The sequence below is a fragment of the Vicia villosa genome, linkage group LG5, assembly GCF_029867415.1.
Source record: "Vicia villosa cultivar HV-30 ecotype Madison, WI linkage group LG5, Vvil1.0, whole genome shotgun sequence".
NCBI classification, from domain to species: Eukaryota; Viridiplantae; Streptophyta; class Magnoliopsida; order Fabales; family Fabaceae; genus Vicia; species Vicia villosa.
In genome coordinates, this window is record NC_081184.1 from 158,278,578 (window position 1) to 158,298,158 (window position 19,581).

The 19,581-nt window shown below is 32.5% G+C and overlaps 1 protein-coding gene and 2 long non-coding RNA genes across 4 annotated transcripts; 2 read left to right on the top strand and 1 right to left on the bottom strand.

Annotated features, from left to right (window-relative positions):
* Nucleotides 1-29: 29 nt before the first annotated feature.
* LOC131603470 (pentatricopeptide repeat-containing protein At5g27270-like) lies at nt 30-6,365 on the bottom strand. Of its 2 annotated transcripts, XR_009284402.1 has the most exons (9): nt 5,676-6,365; nt 3,220-4,633; nt 2,822-3,133; nt 2,419-2,523; nt 2,248-2,335; nt 2,033-2,154; nt 1,724-1,788; nt 497-1,506; nt 30-350 (listed from the first exon to the last, which is right to left on the bottom strand). XR_009284402.1 is itself a non-coding variant. In XM_058875782.1 (8 exons), the coding sequence occupies exons 1-8, from the start codon at nt 6,231-6,233 to the stop codon at nt 955-957; spliced, it is 3,216 nt and encodes a 1,071-aa protein (XP_058731765.1). In that variant the 5' UTR covers nt 6,234-6,365; the 3' UTR covers nt 485-954. The 2 variants fall into 2 exon arrangements, 1 of the variants encoding a protein (XP_058731765.1); XM_058875782.1 differs by lacking the exon at nt 30-350 and having other exon boundaries at nt 485-1,506.
* Nucleotides 6,366-7,034: 669 nt separating this feature from the next.
* Nucleotides 7,035-7,557, top strand: LOC131607944 (uncharacterized). Its single transcript, XR_009285453.1, has 3 exons — nt 7,035-7,202; nt 7,284-7,391; nt 7,507-7,557. It is a non-coding gene; the product is annotated as an uncharacterized LOC131607944 (long non-coding RNA).
* A 720-nt stretch (nt 7,558-8,277) lies between these two features.
* Nucleotides 8,278-9,425, top strand: LOC131607945 (uncharacterized). Its single transcript, XR_009285454.1, has 3 exons — nt 8,278-8,898; nt 8,994-9,074; nt 9,298-9,425. It is a non-coding gene; the product is annotated as an uncharacterized LOC131607945 (long non-coding RNA).
* The last annotated feature ends 10,156 nt before the right edge of the window (nt 9,426-19,581 follow it).

Consider the following 19,581-nt stretch of genomic DNA (forward strand, 5'->3'; position numbering starts at 1 on the left):
CTATATTAATGATATATACAAGTATTTATGTTTATCAAAAGTAAATTCGATATAAAAAATTATAAAAAAAGTCATTAATGCATATGGAATTTTTAAAATGAATTTATATTAAAAAACGAGAAAATCTCAATAAGGCCTTTGCACTAGAGGAAATAAGCAGGACAAAGATTGCGGCGACATAGCCACTATGGAGGATGTCGCCACTATGGAGGATGCATGGAAGATTGTTGTTGCTAACACACCTCTGATACAAGTGGATGGATGAAAGAGCAGAGGTTCATCAACAAGTTTTATAAGACTTTAGAAAGAGAGGTCCTGCTAGAATATCAAAAAATGCTATCAACAAGTTCCTGAAATTGATGTACACCAGTTATTTTCTGTGACGTAGTAATAAGACTAAAAGGTTCATATAGTTTAGGATTGATATTCTTGTTACTTATTGAGTCGGATAAATATAAATATTAGGCTTTGGCAAGGAATGAAATTGATAACTGACCTTTTATGTGGTCAACGAATATGGAATTTCAATGAACATATAAATCTGTACACGTGTATAAATTTATGGGGCCAAAGAGTCACTTGTGAACCCCAAGTGTTCACAAGTATCCCCACTAAACACACTCTTATCATAATAGTTGCACAAGTTACTCCTTGGTTCAACTTCCTTTAATTGGGAGGTAGAATAAACACTTTCTTGGCATATACAGAATTTACGGATATGAAAGTGGCCCGGGTCCTCGTCGTTAACAGCAAAAGTACATTTTGAACTAAGAGTTCAAATTGTTCAATCATCCTTGCCAGCAGTAATGCAGAGCTATAGCCAGGGTTCCCTCAACACCATTGTCAATTAAGTAATATATACAAGCTCGATGATCATTGCCGGCTCTTCTCTGTTACCATATTGCTTCTCAAACATACATGCATTTTTTAAGTAGTTTATATCTCAAGGAACTTTCACTCTCTCCCCGATCCCACTTCAAGTTTTTTGAGGAAAGGAATCCTCATATTGTTCATTGAACTCAATATTTCATTAGCCTGGCTTTCCTTTCCTGCGGATTTATATAAATGTACAGCTACACTCATGATGAACCTGTCCCCTTTTGTTGATTTGCGTATACTTTCAAAAAAGTTGATTCCTTCTTCCACACGTCCATATTTCAGGTAACCTTTCAGAATTGTTCGGTTACATATGAGATCGGGAATTAAACCGAAAGTTGATATTCTTGCATATACCCTCTTGGCTTCATCAATCATCCCGGCTTTTATGAATGCTGAGAGCAAAATATTAAAATGGGCACAGGATGGTGAAATGCCCTTGCTCTGCATAGTATATATGGTTTCCTCAGCTTTGGAGTAATTTAGGCTTTCTGTATATGCTTGGACTAGTGAAAGATAGGTGGAAGAATCGGGCAAACAACCTTGTCTCTGCATGGCCTGGAAAAGTTTCTCTACTTCATGAAGAACTCCAGCATTTGCATATACATATATCATAATATTATAGCTGATCTGTAATCACCAGCAAAGGCAAAGAATTAGCTCTAATTCTCTATAACAGTCATTATTTAAAAAATCACAAATGTAAAATGTGCCTTGCAATTCAATGTAAAATATGTCATTATTTTGGACCTTAACATATCTCAAGCTTTTAAATAAAATTAATTCAACAAGAGTTGTAAAGTAATACTTGAGTCTTGAAAATATAGTAAGAAATTTTCAACTTTACCTTTCCAGGTCTAATTCCTTCTTCCTGCATTTTACTAAACAACTGTGAAGCTTCCTGTATCATACCTGCAAAATACATAATTATGAGCTTTCTTGGGACTAAGTAGAACACCAATCATGAAAAGTAAATGAACTAATCACCAATCATCATGTGCTAATCACATTATGTTTGCACTCTCCATTTCATGGAAATTATATTGGATACAAAAAAAATATTATGCACGAGAAAACAGGTAGAATGAAATTTTCAAGCGCAAAATTGCATCTAGAATTATCAAAATTTCATCTGTTATGTAAAATGGTCCATTACCAGCTTTCCCATAATAGCCTATCAAATTCATATATGCTTTATCATCCAAAGGGACGCCTAATGAGCTAGCTTTGTTGAACATCTCCACAGCTCTGTCCAACTTTTGATATTTTCCGTAGACACTGCATAGAGTTTAACATTGATCAAAAAATTAGCAACCAAAAGAATAGATACAAAACCTTTATCAGCGGAGGACAGCTTATAGAAACTATAACCTTATCATAGTGTTATATGTTTGAATTGATGGAGTGATGCCATTGGTACACATGAGCTCAAAAATACTAGATGCAAAATGCAATTTTCCTACAATGTGAAATAAACTGTATTAGCAAGCTTGCTGTTTTAACTTTATCTTTCTTATGTAAGCAGAAAGCTTGAGATCAAACCTGCTTCAAGCATGGATTTGATAAACGTATTATAAGCAACAGTATCAAGTTTTATGTTTTCTTCAAGGCTCCGGGAGATGATATTCTCAGCCTCCTGATGTTTTCCTGATTAATAAATACGTATAAAATCACCAGTTAAATGTTAAGTAACCACATGGTGAAAAGAGAAGCAAGAAAAAATAATTGATGTTCCTGAAACTTGCTAACTGTTGTACTGTACGACTCTTTTCAATCCAAAAAAACTTTAGATTTGCATATAAAAAAGCTATAGATAGTGAGAGATAATAACTCAAGAGTTGTTAATTGTTATAGCATATTCCAGTTCATTGGTAGAATTATCTGAGAGGACAAGGTGTTGCATTTCAGGTTGATACGAGTTTAGTTTAGTTAAGTGTGGCCATACCTTCATTTGTCAAAGCATTTACAGCAAGGGTAACACCAACAGCACCTAAATCATGTCCTTCCTCTGTTGCTTGCTTATATAACAAATATGCTTTTTCTTGTTTGCTGCATTTGGCATATGCATCAATCATAGAGTTATAAAATAGTTTACGATACGTTGGAGAATTTACATATTCTGCAAAAATATCCTCAGCTTGTTTGAGCATATGGTGTTTCCCATAATGGCTAATTAAAGAAGCTGCAGTGACTTCTTCCATTTTGCAGCCAAGGCTAATCAATTGATGGTTGAGTGATTCGGCTTTACTGATTTCTCCTGTGGAAAAAAAGAAGGTTGAAAATAGAAACATCAAAAAAGATATCACAGAAAGAGGTGCGATCAATTTCGAAGTAGAGATATACCATTTTTAGTCAAATTAATGATGATATGACAAACAATATTTGATCCCCCTGCACAACCCAGCAATAGTTTCAGTAACATTTTTGTCTTACTGAAGTTGTTATTTGTCAGATATGCACGGAGCATCATCCCAAGAGCTGTAGTATCGAGTTTGTCAGTGGACTTCATGGTGACTAGTTTATCATCAATTTGCACATCCTCCTTATGTTCACAAAGAATCCAATAAAATGTCTGGAGGAATTTAGAATTTTTGAGAGATTCATACTTAACCATTTCATTTGTCAACTGCTCAGCTTCCGGCAGCATTCCCTCCTTGCAATAAACCTTCATGACTGTCCTGTACAGCTCCTCGTCAAATTGTGTCCCGTCCTTCCTTATTCGAACGATAAATTCCTTCGCCTTGTTCATCAAATCAAGTCCTACATACAGACTAAGCATATCGTTACAAGAACCGGCATCGGGCAGCCCTGACTTGCATAGAGCTAAAAATGTTCCCTCAGCTGATACTACATTTTCTTTAGTCACGTAACACTGTAACAGGACAATATAAGCAAATCGAGAGAACCGTAGGTTTCTAGACTTCATGAGTCCAATAACTTCTAAAGCTTTGTCGACATTTCCTGAAGCAAGAAGGACTTGTGCCATTGCCAAATATGTCTTCTCATTGGTGAGTAGGCCTTGGTATTTTATCTTTTCAAATGTTTTGCAAGCATCCTCGTATAAACCAAGCTTTCCATAAACTCTTATAAGCAAACCATATATGACTTCATCAGCTGGGGTTTTGTTTCTTGCCATTTCAGAAAAGAGAGAGAGGACTTTAGGGTAATCCTCGTATTTGTAATACAAAGATATAAGTGTAGCACAAGTGTAATTACTAGGAGCTACTCCATGAAACCTCATTTCGTCATACAGTCTTTGCACTTGATCTCTGTTTCCATTTTTAGCATTTAAATTTATGAGTGAGTTATAAGTTGATTCCTCAGGGACAAATCCGCTATTCTTCATCTCATCAAAAGTCTCGAGAGCATCGACGTGCAGCCCTTCTTTGACAAGAGAACTAATGACTACCGTATAAGTAAAATAATTAGGTACTACCCCATTTCTTACCATATCCCTCCACACCAGAACAACCTCTCTATGGAGTGATTTCTTTTGCAATGATGATAGCATAAAGTTGAAGACAGCAACCGAGAGAATTATTCCCCTTTCTTTCACAGCTGAATAGAAAGATAACATGGACTTATGGCGCCCCCATCTTGCATAAGAACAGAGCATGGTACCACAAGCCACTTCATCTGGTTCACAACCTGCATCGAGCATCTCCAAGAAGATTTCTTCCGCCAGATTAAGCTTTCCAACTTGCCCATATAGGCGCAATATTATAGTATAGACAATAACACTCGGATGGTAGCTCAGCTGTTGAAGCATAGGACTATCAATACACGGGTTCAATTTCTATACAATTAGGCCAAATAACATAAATAAAACAAACTAGCAAGTAGCAATACAATATAGAGAGTAGGTCCCATCAAATAAAAAGTGGGTTCTGTATTATTTAGTTGGCAAAATTACATTTATTCTTTGCGGTCTTGAGTTTGACCTGTATTCGGATTGCTTCTTTAAGTTTCTTTTGTCTCGTATTGGTCTTTCATGTTACATTTTGTTTGCACCATTAGCATTTTCAACAATTTCGGTTTAAAAAGCACATGAGGCATTTTGATTTTGAGATAAGTCACATAGACATGTCAGATCCGTCCATTTCCCTTCTCCTTTCACTTTGTTTTTCATTTAAATTATGAAATCCGAAAACCTTAGAACCAAAGAAGCAAATATTTCACAACAATTTCTTTATTCAAGAGTAATGATTCAAATTCAAGAACCTAAAACAATGAGTCGTTCATTCCTAGTGTCGTGTGAGATGATTGGGCACATGAAGATCGCTCATCTCTAGCTATAGAACAAAAGTTGGGTTCACACAGTCACAAAATGTAAGATAAAGGAGAACAATGCAAGAAGAGCGTAATTTAAAGGATAGCGGTGTAAATAGATTCATAGAGTGTAACTTAAAAGACCAATACAGGACCCAAAAAAAACTTAAAGAACCAATCCAAAGTAAAGATCAAATTTAAAGGACTGCCGTCATAATTTTGCCTCTTAACTAAAGACCATCATGAATTTCATCATGTCTAAAAGATTGTAATGTTGCACTCCTCAAAATAAAATGAGTCATGCAAGTAACTTAACCCAGTATCTAAGAATTCTAGCTCCAAAACAGATTCTAGTTTGAGGCTTAGATTAGTATATTCAACTAAAAAAAGCAATTCTAGCCTCACATTAACATTGCGCGAATGTATTCAAACATAAATCACTTTACATATAAGTTACTTTTAATAAAAATCACTTCATTTATGCTACACACCAATTGATTAGGGGGAAATGAAGAGAGTGAGAGAGAGACCTGCATTTTCATCCAGCCAAAGAAATCCCTAACTTGTCTCCACCCCTTTTGCTCCTTAAGCACAACACACATCTCCTTAAAAGTAAGCTTCCCAACAAAAGAACCCATAACCACCCTCATATCATACACCCCATCCGCCATCTCCGAAAGAGCTCGAACCTTCTTAATAGCAGCAATCACGTGTTTCCCATACAACTGACCATTACGATCATCTTGCAAATACTGAACCATCTGTTCAGGAGTTCGCTTAATCCAACGAGGAGTTTGAGCTTTGGGACCTTGGTTCCTCCTCAGAGCGCTGAGATAGCGAGCTTTACCCTTGATTATGCGGCGGGCGTTGTTGTCGGAGAGAGGGGTTTTAGGTTTGAGGTGATTGGGTTTTGGTTTGGTTGGGTCGCCGGTGTGAGGGGACCATGGGTCACGGTGTACTTCGTGGGATGGGGTGTAACTGCGAATGGGGAGAATGGATTTGTTGTGGTTGTTTTTCTTGGTCTTCTTGGTGTGGTGTGGAGGTAAGAGTGGCGTAGAGGAGAGGAACGAGGATTTCAGAGACTCCATCTCCGAGTTTGAATTTGAGTACTAGCTGTTTGAGAAAATGTGGATATCAGAAGAACTATGCACAAGTAACATAACAACCGCGAGATAGTGCTCTGTGTTTTTGCCTATTGATAACGACTAGCGATAAAATAGGAATGAATAAAAATAGATGTTCGAATCTATAATATAAGAAAGAAAACTGTGCTGGATTATACAACTTAACCCTTGCTTTATTAAGTGACAAATCTCACTTATGGGGGCAAATTAGGTCCAAAGTAATCATTTGTCAGGCAATTAGATGGTATTAGTTACATAATTGGGACCTTTTTGTGCCATTCCTTTGCTGTCTCCATTATTTTATATTATTCAACCCATTAACCGGTTGCATATGGACGAGAAAAAGTAGAAAAGTTTCCTCTGCAAAACAGCAACAGCAGTCATGGTCTTCCCAATGAATACACTGTTTGCAGGTATCATTCTTTCTTTCCTGCTCTTTCTTTCTTTTCTCTTCTCTTTCTTCACTTTTCCCATCTACCTGGCTTGTCCGGATCAAACCTAACACAAAAAAACCAAAAACAAGTATCAATCTTTCTTTCCTCTTCTCTTTCTTTCTTTCCTCTTTTCTTTCATCAGTTTTCACTTTTCCCATTTACTGGTTTTGTAGATTTTCATGGCTTAGTAAAGTAGCTGAAGATGCTGTCTCAGGTATGGTTCTTCAATATTTTTTAGATTTTGAATCATGAGATTTCTTTGTTTTGTTATATTCATTAGGAAAAATGTAATCTTTTTGGATTTTGAATCATGGGTTATTCGTAGGTTTTTGCAGAGAGGATGTTCGAGGAAGAAATTGGTGGTTTGAAAGTGAAGAAATTGGGTCCCTCTATATGGTTCTCAAGATGCAACAACTTCTCCAAAACTACGACATCCGTAACGAAACCCTAAAAGATGTCGCTTCGTACATGCTAAAAGCAATGGTTTTAGATCTTGAAGGTAAAACATGTAATCTTCGGAACATCGTCTCTGTTTTGTTTGGAAGTTTTTTCAATTTATGTGGTTGTTAATGAGTTACAGGTTTAGGTTGGCTATTCCAAAGCTTAGCGTACATGGTATGGTTTCTGCTGTGAAAGATATTTTAGAGCAGCTTAAACTTTGTGTTGCACATCATTACCCAAAATACAGGTGAAGTAAGCTCAAGAGATAACATTTTTGAAGTTGTAAATATGCTTAAAATGTCGATTCCTCTTTATAAAGAAACAATTATGTGATGTTTATTTATTTTACTCTTTGGTTGCAGTTTGTTGAAAGTATGGCGAAGTCTTAGTTATAATCTGAAAACAACTCTCGGTAGCATGGTTTCTCACTTAGCTTCCCTGTTTGCTTTTGAAGATTATGTGTTTCAGCTTCTTAATTTTCAATATTACATTGCTTTAGTATGTATTTTTGTGCATAGCAGATCTGATGTATGTGTGAACATGTGCAGGTGCAAGTCACGACGTAGAAATGCTTAATCGTGCCTTAATATCGGTCTGCAGTAGCATGTTTGATGTCCAGTCGTGGCCAGATTTCAGAATATGACTCAACAAGGTCATCACATGGTGGAGTTATGGCTTTTCTACTCCTTCATGTATTGCTGCCATTGGCTTTTCTGCTTCTTCATGTATTGCTGCCATTGGCTTTTCTGCTCCTTCATGTAATGAATTAGTATCCTTTTTGTGAATTTTGTCTAACTGTTTTGAATCTCCAGGATAGGACCTTGGTTATGGTTATGATGACCTTGAAATGTACTTGGGCTGCAATGGTCCTTATAATACTACCTCTGCCTTATGTTATCTTGGTCTGAACTGATAATTTTAAATGCCTTTTATGAACTGACATGTTAGAATAGCTTGCTAATTAGATAATAACAGAGGAAAAGTTCAAGCATTGTAGTGCAGCTTATAATAATTCATCACCACTTCTTTGAAATGTTGTTTATTTCTTTGTATTCATAAGACAATCACCAACGATCAGGGCGGTAACTACAAAACGGCAAATTTAGAGTAACTACAAAACAAGACCGCTTTTATTTGTTAAAGTTTGGTTTGCTCTTTTGTCTTAAAGTTTGGTTTGCTCATTTGTCTTAAAGTTTGGTTTGCCCTTTTGTCTTAAAGTTTGGTTTGCTCGTGTCAAACGAGGTTTCAAAGTGTATTTTGTATTTTGTATTTTGTGGTACTTACGATGATTTCTCTTGTGCAAAACCATAGAGCCTGATGTCTCATAATGAGAAATGTGATTTTGGAGAATTTTTGGTTTATTTTGAAGAAAATGTATTGAAGAATAAAAAATTTACAATCTCAATATGGGTAATGGGTTCAATGTCACCGAAATTTCATCTATCTTATTGATGAATTGTGTTTTTTAAATCTAAATATTAAAATCCTATGGTTGGAGGAATTTTATTTTTGATAGAATTTACTTGGTGAAAAGGACATGCATCAAAGTGAATAGAGGATCAGTTGCTGTGAGTATCGATGGAGTGTGTTAATTTTCTTATACCCAAATACAGGTGATTCCTTGTGCTGTGCTGTCTTTGTTCGTTCATCCCACAACCCAGCATCATACTATTAACCAGATTTTCTGGGCTTTTTGTGTTTATCTTGAAGCTGTATCAGTTCTACCTCAATTGCGAGTCATGCAGAACACAAAGGTCTCTTAAAAATATATTTCAGTCTGTTCCTTTTACTTTACTATGGTTTAATTGTTTGAAACTGTTTGTAGTTAATTCTGAAATTGAACTTTCAGATTGTTGAACCATTCACAGCACACTATGTTTTTGCCCTTGGAATTGCAAGGTTCTTGAGTTGTGCACATTGGGTCCTCCAGGTTTGTTGGGATTTTGACTTCTAAGATGTTTTTATCATCCAATTCTGAAAATATTTAAAACTATTTTATCATAATATCCTCTAATTGAGTATCATCAATAATTTTCATATTTATACCTTGGCTTTATTATAAACCTTGGCTCGCGTTGTTGTGTATCACATTTCTACTTCAATGAAGTTTTTGGATTTAGCACTTTGATCCGAAACCGTGTATTTTTTTACAGGGTTTTGGAAATGTAGGTTCTTGGGCTGCACAATTGATTGATGAGAAACCTGCTGTTGGGTTACTTCTCTATATGAAGTGATCCAGTCGTCGTCATCAATATCAGTTTTTGCCTGTTGTGAATGAGGTCGATAAATCCTTTCTATTTGTTGTTACTATTCTATAATTATTCTGTTTCTATTATGTATTCTCATCTATGTGTTGTTTTGTTTCAATTTAACAATATATTTTTGGCAGAACCATATAGCAAGAATTGGAAAGATGAATGAGATTTTTAACAATATATTTTTGTTTTCCATTGTTTTCAGGATTTTCATACATCAATCAATTGGTTCCAGATTTTAACAACAATTACAGTAATTAAAGAGTTTAACATGTATCAGTTTCCTTCATTCTTCTCCAATGTTATCAACATGCCGCCATTGAGGTGCTAAGATGCTTTTGCACGGCAGATTCTCTGGCAGCAATCATAGGCTACAACGTGATGTTTATCTGGTGGACTTTTGGTTTGCCACCATATTATGCCATCTGCCTTTGCTAAGTGTTTCACTTTTGCTAACCAGTCATTCATTTTTCTGTTTTTAGCAGGAGATAACAATTACGGTGATGACAAGATTCTGTACGCTCATGAGTTCCTAAGTGAAACAGATTGTGTTGCTGATAATTGTAGGGGTCTAACTGTAAGAATTATTACCAACATTCAATTGCCACTGCAGAGGCCCTATAACTAACTACTTATTTTGCAGGTCCAAGCTAACTCATAACCGAATTCGTAACCAAATTTTGACAGAATGGAAGGGGAGAGAATTGCGGGATTTAAGATGGTTCAAGGACCGATTGAGAATGGTGTTGAAGGAGGCAAATTTGTTGTGCATGAACATGAGAATGGAAAGCTGGAACAAGATATGGGAGCTGGTGAGGCCATCAAATTTGGCTCACATGGAGATGAATCTGCTAAAGGGGAAGCTAACTAAGTTACTGATTCCAATACCCCGAAGAGCACTGCTGAAGACTGGCCTGCACCTAAGCAGATTCTGATGGAGGAGATACAGGGAGATCGGTTCCTTATTCTCCTGTCTGATGCACTTCACAAGGCCTTTCAACTTTAGAGATTACCAAGAGATTACCAAGAGATTGCATATCAAATTAAATGTGGTATTATTACAAATTAAATACATGTTTAATATACCATTTAATTTAAATTAAATACACTTTCATACTATTTTACTATTAATTTTTAAATTTTCTTGCTAAATAAAAGTGTAACAACAATATTTTGTAATTAAAGTGATATAAATAGTATCATAAAAAACAAAATTTTTTAAGCATTCGTATTATTTTTGTAGCGTTTATTTATGTTTACATTTATTTTGATTTTAATATGTTTTTTATTTCTCTCTCTATTATGTTAACATTATTTATATTTATTTTATTGAATGTGTATTTATATGCATAATTAGATAACATGACTGATTTTTCTCTCTCTAATATGCTGTATAAATGATTTTAACAATATTTAATTATAGTATATTTATAAATATTTTAGTCCATATTCTTTAATAAAGAATATTTATGTATATATATTTTTAAAATAACATATGACATATAATTATAAAAACTATAACAAATATTTTCTTGATCCATTTTTTTTATATAGATAAAAAAAGTATTTTTAATCCAAATTTTTTATGAATGATGCTATTTTTATAAGCGAGAAAAGTTTATTATTGAATCAAATATTTTTATATATAATGACAATGTTATTTATTATATTATTTCTGGTATGCTGAAATGCATTTAATGCATAGTGACTAATATCCCCAAATATTTTTATATATAATGACAATGTTATTTATTATATTATTTCTGGTATGCTGAAATGCATTTAATGCATAGTGACTAATATCCTCGAGATGTGCATTATCATAATCTTACCATATCTCCATTCTTTGTATCTCTCGTCATTGCTTTTGATTTTATTCCAACCCACTTTTTTCAACAAACCAAACCCATTTTCTGAAACAAACATATCTTCTCTCAACAATTTAATTAATTAATATTATTAATTAAAATTTATGCAATTAAAATAAAAATTTATTTCTTTTCTAAGTGATTTTTGTTTTTGTTTTAAAAATTGAAAAAATTTAATTTTAATATTTTTTGTTACATATATTTTTATAAATGTAAAAAAATAAATTGTTGATATAAATATTTTTTATAAACGGGAAACAGTTTACTATTGGTACAATTATTTTTATAAATGAAAAAAAATGTATTGTTGATATAAATTTTTTTATAAACGAAAAATGTGCATTATAGAACAAATATTTATTAACACAGGAAAAAGCGTATTGTTGATATAAATATTTTTATAATCGAAAAAAGATAGATTGTTAATATAAATATTTTTTAAATGAAAAACAGTTTATTGTTGATACGAATATAAATGGAAAGTGTATTGTTAATACAATATTTTTATAAACGGAAAAAAAATGATTTGTTGATAAAAATATTTTTATAAATTGGAAAAAATTATTGTTGATACAAATATTTTTGACATCGGATATCAAAATATTTGAAAGCAGTGATATAATATTTAATGCTATATTCACTTTTTTTTCTTCACTTTTTACACATTGAATACCAACTCTCTTTTATGTGACATCAATAAAAAGAAATAACTTACTAATCCAACTTTATTACGGGAAAAATGAAACCACTGATCAAAACATGTAGTGAGTCAATAAAATTTTATTGTTTGTTTTCTTATATCGTAAAAATTATATAAAACGGGAAAAATGAAACAACTGATCCAAATATTGATATCATTTACATTTTATCTTTTAAATAAATAAACAATAAATAAATTTTTTTATTTAACAATTTAATTTTTCTTTCATTTCATTTTTATTATATATTAAAAACAATGCGCGTACCATACCAGTACCCGTGCGTACGCACGGGTATCCCGCTAGTTTTAAGTCAAAACAATCTCTATGATATTTCATGTTTTCTTTTGTAGTAGAGAAAAAAAGTGTATATGTCAATAGTAATTTTAAAATATTAATATAACATAGTTGAATATTATAATTTTATTATATGATGGTATAATTCTTAGTGTTTTAAAAATCGGATCGGATATTAAATCGGTGAGGATATTAGGTCACTGGTTTATTGGTCAAACCACTGATTCACTAGTCGAACTGCGTGACTAAATCGGATAACTTTGTTGAATAGACCGGTTTTATGACTTGACATGATACATGGTAGTAATTTGTTGACAGTATAAAATAGTGTCAGTGCATATATTTTTTTTCCAAATTTAAAAGTAAAATTTGTTCGAATGGAATAGCATTGAATTGATCTTTAGAACATATTGTTAAGTAAGTATATACTTTTCGCAATAATGAGGGCCTAAAACTAGTATGACAGATGTCAAAATTAATCAAGTAAGGCTTGATTTAGGAATGACAAAGGGACGGACGGTTACTACCTCCTCAAATCCAAATCCGAGTCCCCAAACAATTTTCGTTCCACGTCCCAAACTCAAACGAGGATGGAGAATTAAAACTCAAACCCGACGCAAATAGGTTCGGGTATCCCCGACTCGTCACCATTTATTTAGTGAAATCAATTTTTTTTAATAAAAATACTTATTTTTTTTCAAAATAAAATTATATTATAAATAATAAAATAAAACAATTTCATACATACATTTAAAATATTTTAAATAATACAGATTAAAATATTAAAATATTGACCACTTATTTTATATTTTAAATTATCAAAAATAAATAATAATAATAATAATAATATACATAATGAAATAAATAATTATTATTAATGGCTTAATTGCAATTTTAGTCCCCCTATTATCCATTTTTTGTGTGTTTTGATCTCTCTATTTTAAAATCCAGAATTTTAGTCCCTATATTTTAGTTTTTTGAGGATTTTGGTCCCCCTGCAAATTCGAAGGCAATTTTAAATGAAATGACGCTCACAGTGATGATGTGTTAGTGTCATTTCAACAATGAACTGTTCAAAAAAACTAATTTTATTTAAGATTTATGTTGAATATGTCATCAATTTGAGTTTCATTTTATTAAAAATTGCCTTCAGATTTGCAAGGGGACCAAAATCCTCAAAAAACTAAAATAAAGGGACTAAAATTCCGAATTTTAAAATAGGGTGACCAAAATCCAAAAAAAACAGATAGTAGGGGGACCAAAATTGCAATTAAGCCTTAATAATAATAATAATAATAATAATAATAATAATAATAATAATAATAATAATAATAATAATAATAATAATAATAATAATAATAATAATAATAATAATATAGGGGTCAGGTTGATGTGCATAAGGTATATCCTTATGCACGGTGCATAAGTCTCGTACGAGTAATATTTAAATTGTTCCGAGTAACATTTTAGTCGTACGAGTAATATTTAAATTGTTCCGAGTAACATTTTAGTTAGAAACGAGTAATAATATCATAATCCATGAATAATATATGCATTATTTGTACACATCTATTAATTATGAGTAATTAGTAATTGTGAGTAATGTGTACACTATTCTAAGTAATATTTACATCATTCTCAGTAATATCGAATTTTAACTATTTTGAGTAATATATTCATTGTTCTGAGTAATATTTATACTATTTTGAGTAATGTATATATTATTTTGAGTAATAAATATAATCCTTTGAGTAATATAAACAATATTTGAGTATTTATGCATCGTGCATAAGGATATACCTTATGCACATCAACACATTCCATAATATAGCATTTCATCTCACTGGTTTCTTTCTGGTTTGATCTTAGGAAAATTTCCATGTATCATCTTAATAAGAGTGTCTCATAATACAATTAAGGGTTAATAGTAGTTTACCCTCCTGTAATATGAGCGTGTTTCGGTTTATCCCCCACCGTTGTCAAAGGCAGGTTTTAGCAACAGTTTTTTTTTGAAAAACCGTTGCCAAAAAGTAGGAAGGAGGAAAAGCAAAATTCGCTAACATTACAAGGGGGTGAATTACTATTAACTCTACAATTAAAAATAGAAAATATCTCCTTAGTGTTTAACACACTCATCAACAAATATTTAACTTTAAAATCGAGTTGAAATCTCGTTTTGCTTTCTTCGGTCCAATGAAAATTCAAGTTTATTTACTATTTTATTATCAACACAATAAGGAGTAATAAATTGACCATTAATTACAATGTTTCATAATTCAAGCTATTAGCTTCCATGAATATTTTAATTCTAGTTGTCCATATATAAAATCTTTCACTATCAAAAGGTGCAGAATTTTTTAGAAAATACTTCAAATTAAAAAGAACTTTTTGAATTCATCATTATATCTCCTCAGACGATACGTCTTATAATAGGATTTAAGATATGCTTCTATTTGCTGGACAAATGACTCATAACACAAAAGAGGAGATTGAATTGTCGAGATTTAAAAAAGAGAGTCTATAATAGACTATAGGCCAAACCTTACAAATTTAGTGTAGGTCATATCCCTTTGTGATGGAGGCTATGATTTTCATTTCCCCCCTCAAATTTCCTTTTCAACGTCATTGTTATCCTTCCTTGGTCTTCTCGACGACTTTGATCGTCTTTTTTAATGATGATTTATCCTGACGATGGGTTCGTTTCTTACGTGGTGAGCTGTCCTATATATAGGATTTCCTAAGGGAAGCTTGCTCTCCTCTCACAAACGTCATTCTTTCCTTCTTATTGGGTATACCTGCTTAATCTTCTTTTCTTTATCGATTATTCAATGACGTCTTTCAGATTGACTAATTCGTCCATGTTATGCTTGTGTCTTTTATGGAGTGGAAAAACGTTGACTTGTCTATATTGGTTTATTCTTTGTGAAAATGGGGGTATCTTACTATGGCCTCTTTGAAGTCAGTATCTGAGCACTCTTGTAAAATCCTCTCTCTCAATATCGAGAAGAGTGTAAGATAAAAACCTGACATGTGGCCCTTTATGAGCGTCCAAGTCTACATTGTAACAGCCCGAATTTTATTATTTGACTAATTAAATTAAATAAGGATTTATTTACTTAATTTGGACGAAGTTTGATAATTAATTGGATCGTCGGTGTTATTGAGAAACGTGTTCGGATTATTAAGTGAAGTTGGAATTTATTCGGTTAATCGAAGAATTAATAAAGTGGAATATGTAGAGAAATAATATTAGAAATAATATTATTATTGAATTTTATTTATTTGAGATAAAGTCGGATTTAATTGGATTAATCAGAAAATAATATTAAGGGTAGTAATATTATTTGTTGGAGCATAATTATTTATTTGACTACTCTATTTTATCATTTGGGCCTAATTAGTTAGGAAGAGGAATTATATGGGTTAAGCCCAATAGGAATAATATAGTAAAGGGTAGAATGAGGGAGAGAAGTATCATTTTCATTTTTGCTGAGTTTTTTTCAAAAGAAGGAAAAGAGGAGAAGAGGAGCAAAAAGAGGAAGAACAACAAGGGGCAAAAGCTAGGGTTTTGGAGGAGAAATCAAGAGGTAAGGGGGAGAATCCTTATTATTATGGGTTAGTATGATTGGGTCAATGGGTAGATTAACATGATTTAGGGATTCTTGTTCTTCAACTTTTAGGTTTTTAACATGTTAGGTTTTGTTGAGAATTCATAAAATTGAGATTAAAAACTTGCTTTGATGTTAGTAATTGGTACATTGATGAAATTGAGAGATAATTGAGAATCACAAATTGACATATAAATATATTCTGTGTGGTAATTTTGGTACTGAAGCGACATATATCAAGTGATAATTTGACAGCTGCTATGTTTTCTTGGATAAATATAATAATTGAGATTGAATGAATCATGCTTCATGACATTATGTTTTGCTACTTACTGTAGCGTAAAACTATAATATGGTGCTTAAAGTGTGTTGGTGGTGTTATCTATGATATATAATGAATATCCAAATTACATGTTTTGCTAGGTGAAATAAATCGGTACTGTAGCGTAGATTTTTTTTGTATTTCATTCACATTGCAAGTATATATATATAAGTCACTAGTTTGGTATAATAATAGTGAAATACTAAATAAAATATAGGTCCATGAAGTTAAGAATAACAAAAATAATAGCCACCTAAACTAACTTAGCACCTGTATAATTTATACAATTGCAGCGATACTGTAGCAGTGCTATGTGTAAAATTGAGAAAAATACTGTAGCGGAATAAGTCCATTCCAATTGTTTCAATTCAAGGTTACTGATATATATTTCAATTATAATAATTTAGTATTATTAATAATAATCTAGTATTATTAATAATAATTTTTTTTAGAGTTTTGAAATTAGAGATAAATAATTAGATTAACGAGTTAATTTAAGTTATTTTTTAATTTCGTTAAAGTTGTCAATAGAGTTGTTAGAGTTGTCAATAAAGTTGTCAGAGTTGTTTTGAATCATTAAGAGTCATAATTTAAATTGTTTGCGTAATTCTGACATGTTTAGAGTTGTCAATAGAGTTGTCAGTGTTTCTTTTGAGTTGTTTAGAGTCAATTTGATAAAACAAAAATTAAAATTGAAGGTACTTGACTCTTTAGAATTGTTTTATTATTACTTGAGTCAGGCCGTTAGCCAATTAAATTTATAAGAGTTATTCTTGTATATTTAGAGTTGTTAGTTTACGATGTCGGTGTTTACATTTTCGATGAAACTTTACAAATTTATAACTTTTGAACCGTATCTCTGTTTGAGTCCCCGTTCGAAGCGTTAGTAAGCTAACGCCATATTCTTTTCAATAAAAATGGTCTTGTTAGAAATAAGTGCATAGAAATTAATATGGTGTGATTGTTAATTGGATGATTAAATTAATAGTTGAATTAATTTCAATGAGTTCAATTGATTAAATAAATTTGGAATTAGATCAATTATTCGATTTGTCGGTAAATTACGGTATTTTGAGGATTTGTCCGTAATTGTGTTTTGTCTTGAATATGTATGTTGAGAAATATATATTTTCATGCCAATGATGTTGTGCTAATATTGATTCTCAATGAGTAGTTGGTTAATATTAATTCTAATGATTAATTGCTTGATGTTGAAAGTGTGTGTTCATATATAATTGGCAAAATGAGAATTAACATGAGATAGTATGGTTACTAGTGTTAATTGGATTGTGTGAATCGTAGTTGATTAATTGGTCTCTTATATGTTAATGATGTGTGTGTGTTGTGAATGTTTTGTACAATTGGTGGATAATTCATAGAGTTGAATTATTGTGATATGCGGACAGTTAAGATGGTAGAGATGATCTTAATTGCATATATTTGTGATATTGTACATACATTCATATCATAGTGTGCCTTGAAACACAGGTGGATTTGCTTTGAAACACAAGCGGGCTTGGATTCTAGAGTGAATCGGAAGCCGTAAACTATATGTTTACAATTGGTGGACTTTGGTCTTGTCCGGATCGGAAGTGTGGCTTAGATTCTAGAGATATGAATCGGAGGCCGGTGAAACTTAGAATTTCACATTGGTACCACATGCATAGTGTCACATGTTTCATTGAGTCACGTTAGAGTTATGTGATAGTTTATTATGTGCATTATGTTATCGTGATATGTGCATGATTGTGATAATTGATTATGTGCATTATGTTGTTGTGATAAGTGTACGAGTGAACAATTGATTATGTGCATCGATGTTGTAATTCTATGAGTATGAGTTTGATAATTGATTACGTACACTTGGTGTTGTGGTGATATTGTATTAGTTGATAATTGAGAATGAGTGATGTTTGAATACGTAATTGGTTAAATGCGGGAATATGTGATAATTATGGCTATGTGCATAATTGAGAATATAGTATTGAGATATTATACTCTTATACTTGTTGTACGTTTAATGTATGTGATTATATTGATTAGTATTAATTTACATGATTAGGCAAGGTGTAATGTATTCCTATAATTGTTGATTTAGCCATTGTATCTCATTATACTCTCTTCATAATGGTTCGTATTCTCACCCTTCTGTTTTAATGTTGCCCTCGTTTGGCGACATACAGGTTTTGACGATTAGTAGCTGGCGTGTGATCTAGTCGGAGTTCTTCCGAGTTGCTTGGTAATTAAGTAGCGAGTCAATGCTCTGGTCATGTAACACTGGGTAGCTTAGACGTTGAACTCATGTTCTATTTGTTTATGTATTTTGTTATAACTTGTGAACACGTTTAATTGGTTATCTTATGAGTTGTTTATGGAGATATGATCATGGTATGGGACATGTATCATTTATATGAAACACATGAGTATTACTTTCCGCTGTTAATGCATATTCTAGATGAATTATGATTATATGTTAGGTGTTATTTGAAATGACCAGGTGTATTGTATTTTGTGGATAAATGCTGTCGGTTTTTTTTAAAGCTTTTAGTTTTTTGAAAACATCGATGTGACGCCCTTTTGAGTTCTATGCATGCTTATTCTCTGATTATATGCTTATTATTTATGGGGTAAAAAGGGGTGTTACATACATCATCTCTACACCGTTGTGCATTTCTATTATGAGATTGGTGCAATGAGGAAATCTTAGCGTGGTGATCCTCGAGAGATGTAAGGTTGTCATCTCCTCCTCTAGAACTTTAAGGAAAAAATTGACGAGCCCATAAATGACAATGTTCTATAAGCTCTATGGTGTTGTGTAGCGACACCGCAGATAATTTCATGAGGCGTGGCTCCAAGGTTATCATGTTGCACTACCTTGTGTAGTGTGTGACCTTGCGACATAGCTATTTGTTAATTTTCTTCCACTCACAAGAACTTCTCCACTAAAAGATGTACATTCTGATGATGCACTAAATCGTATATGCTTGTGGAGAGTTCGTTTACTGCTTACATTTTTTATATGGTTTGAAGTTGTTAAAGACTCTGAAATCTCTTTGCTTTGGATGTTTGCGCTTGTAGTTGAGATTGCTTAGAAGTTTGACTTTGAAGTAGATGGTGAAAATGTTGGAATGACGAGCTAATCTAAAAAAATGTCTTGAGCAGTCGGTGGAGCAATTAAAGTGGTGGAGCAATTAAAGTCCGAGGGAGATGACACGAAAATAGAACTTCTAGTGCATAAACAAAGATCAGCGTGACATCTTCGGTCTTAAGACTAGTGTTGGCGTTGCAATGAACAACTATTCAAACTGATTTAAAAGCCGTCATTATTAATTGAGAAAACTAATGTCGATTTGATCCGTTTATAAAAGTGGTTGAGAAAAATATAAGTT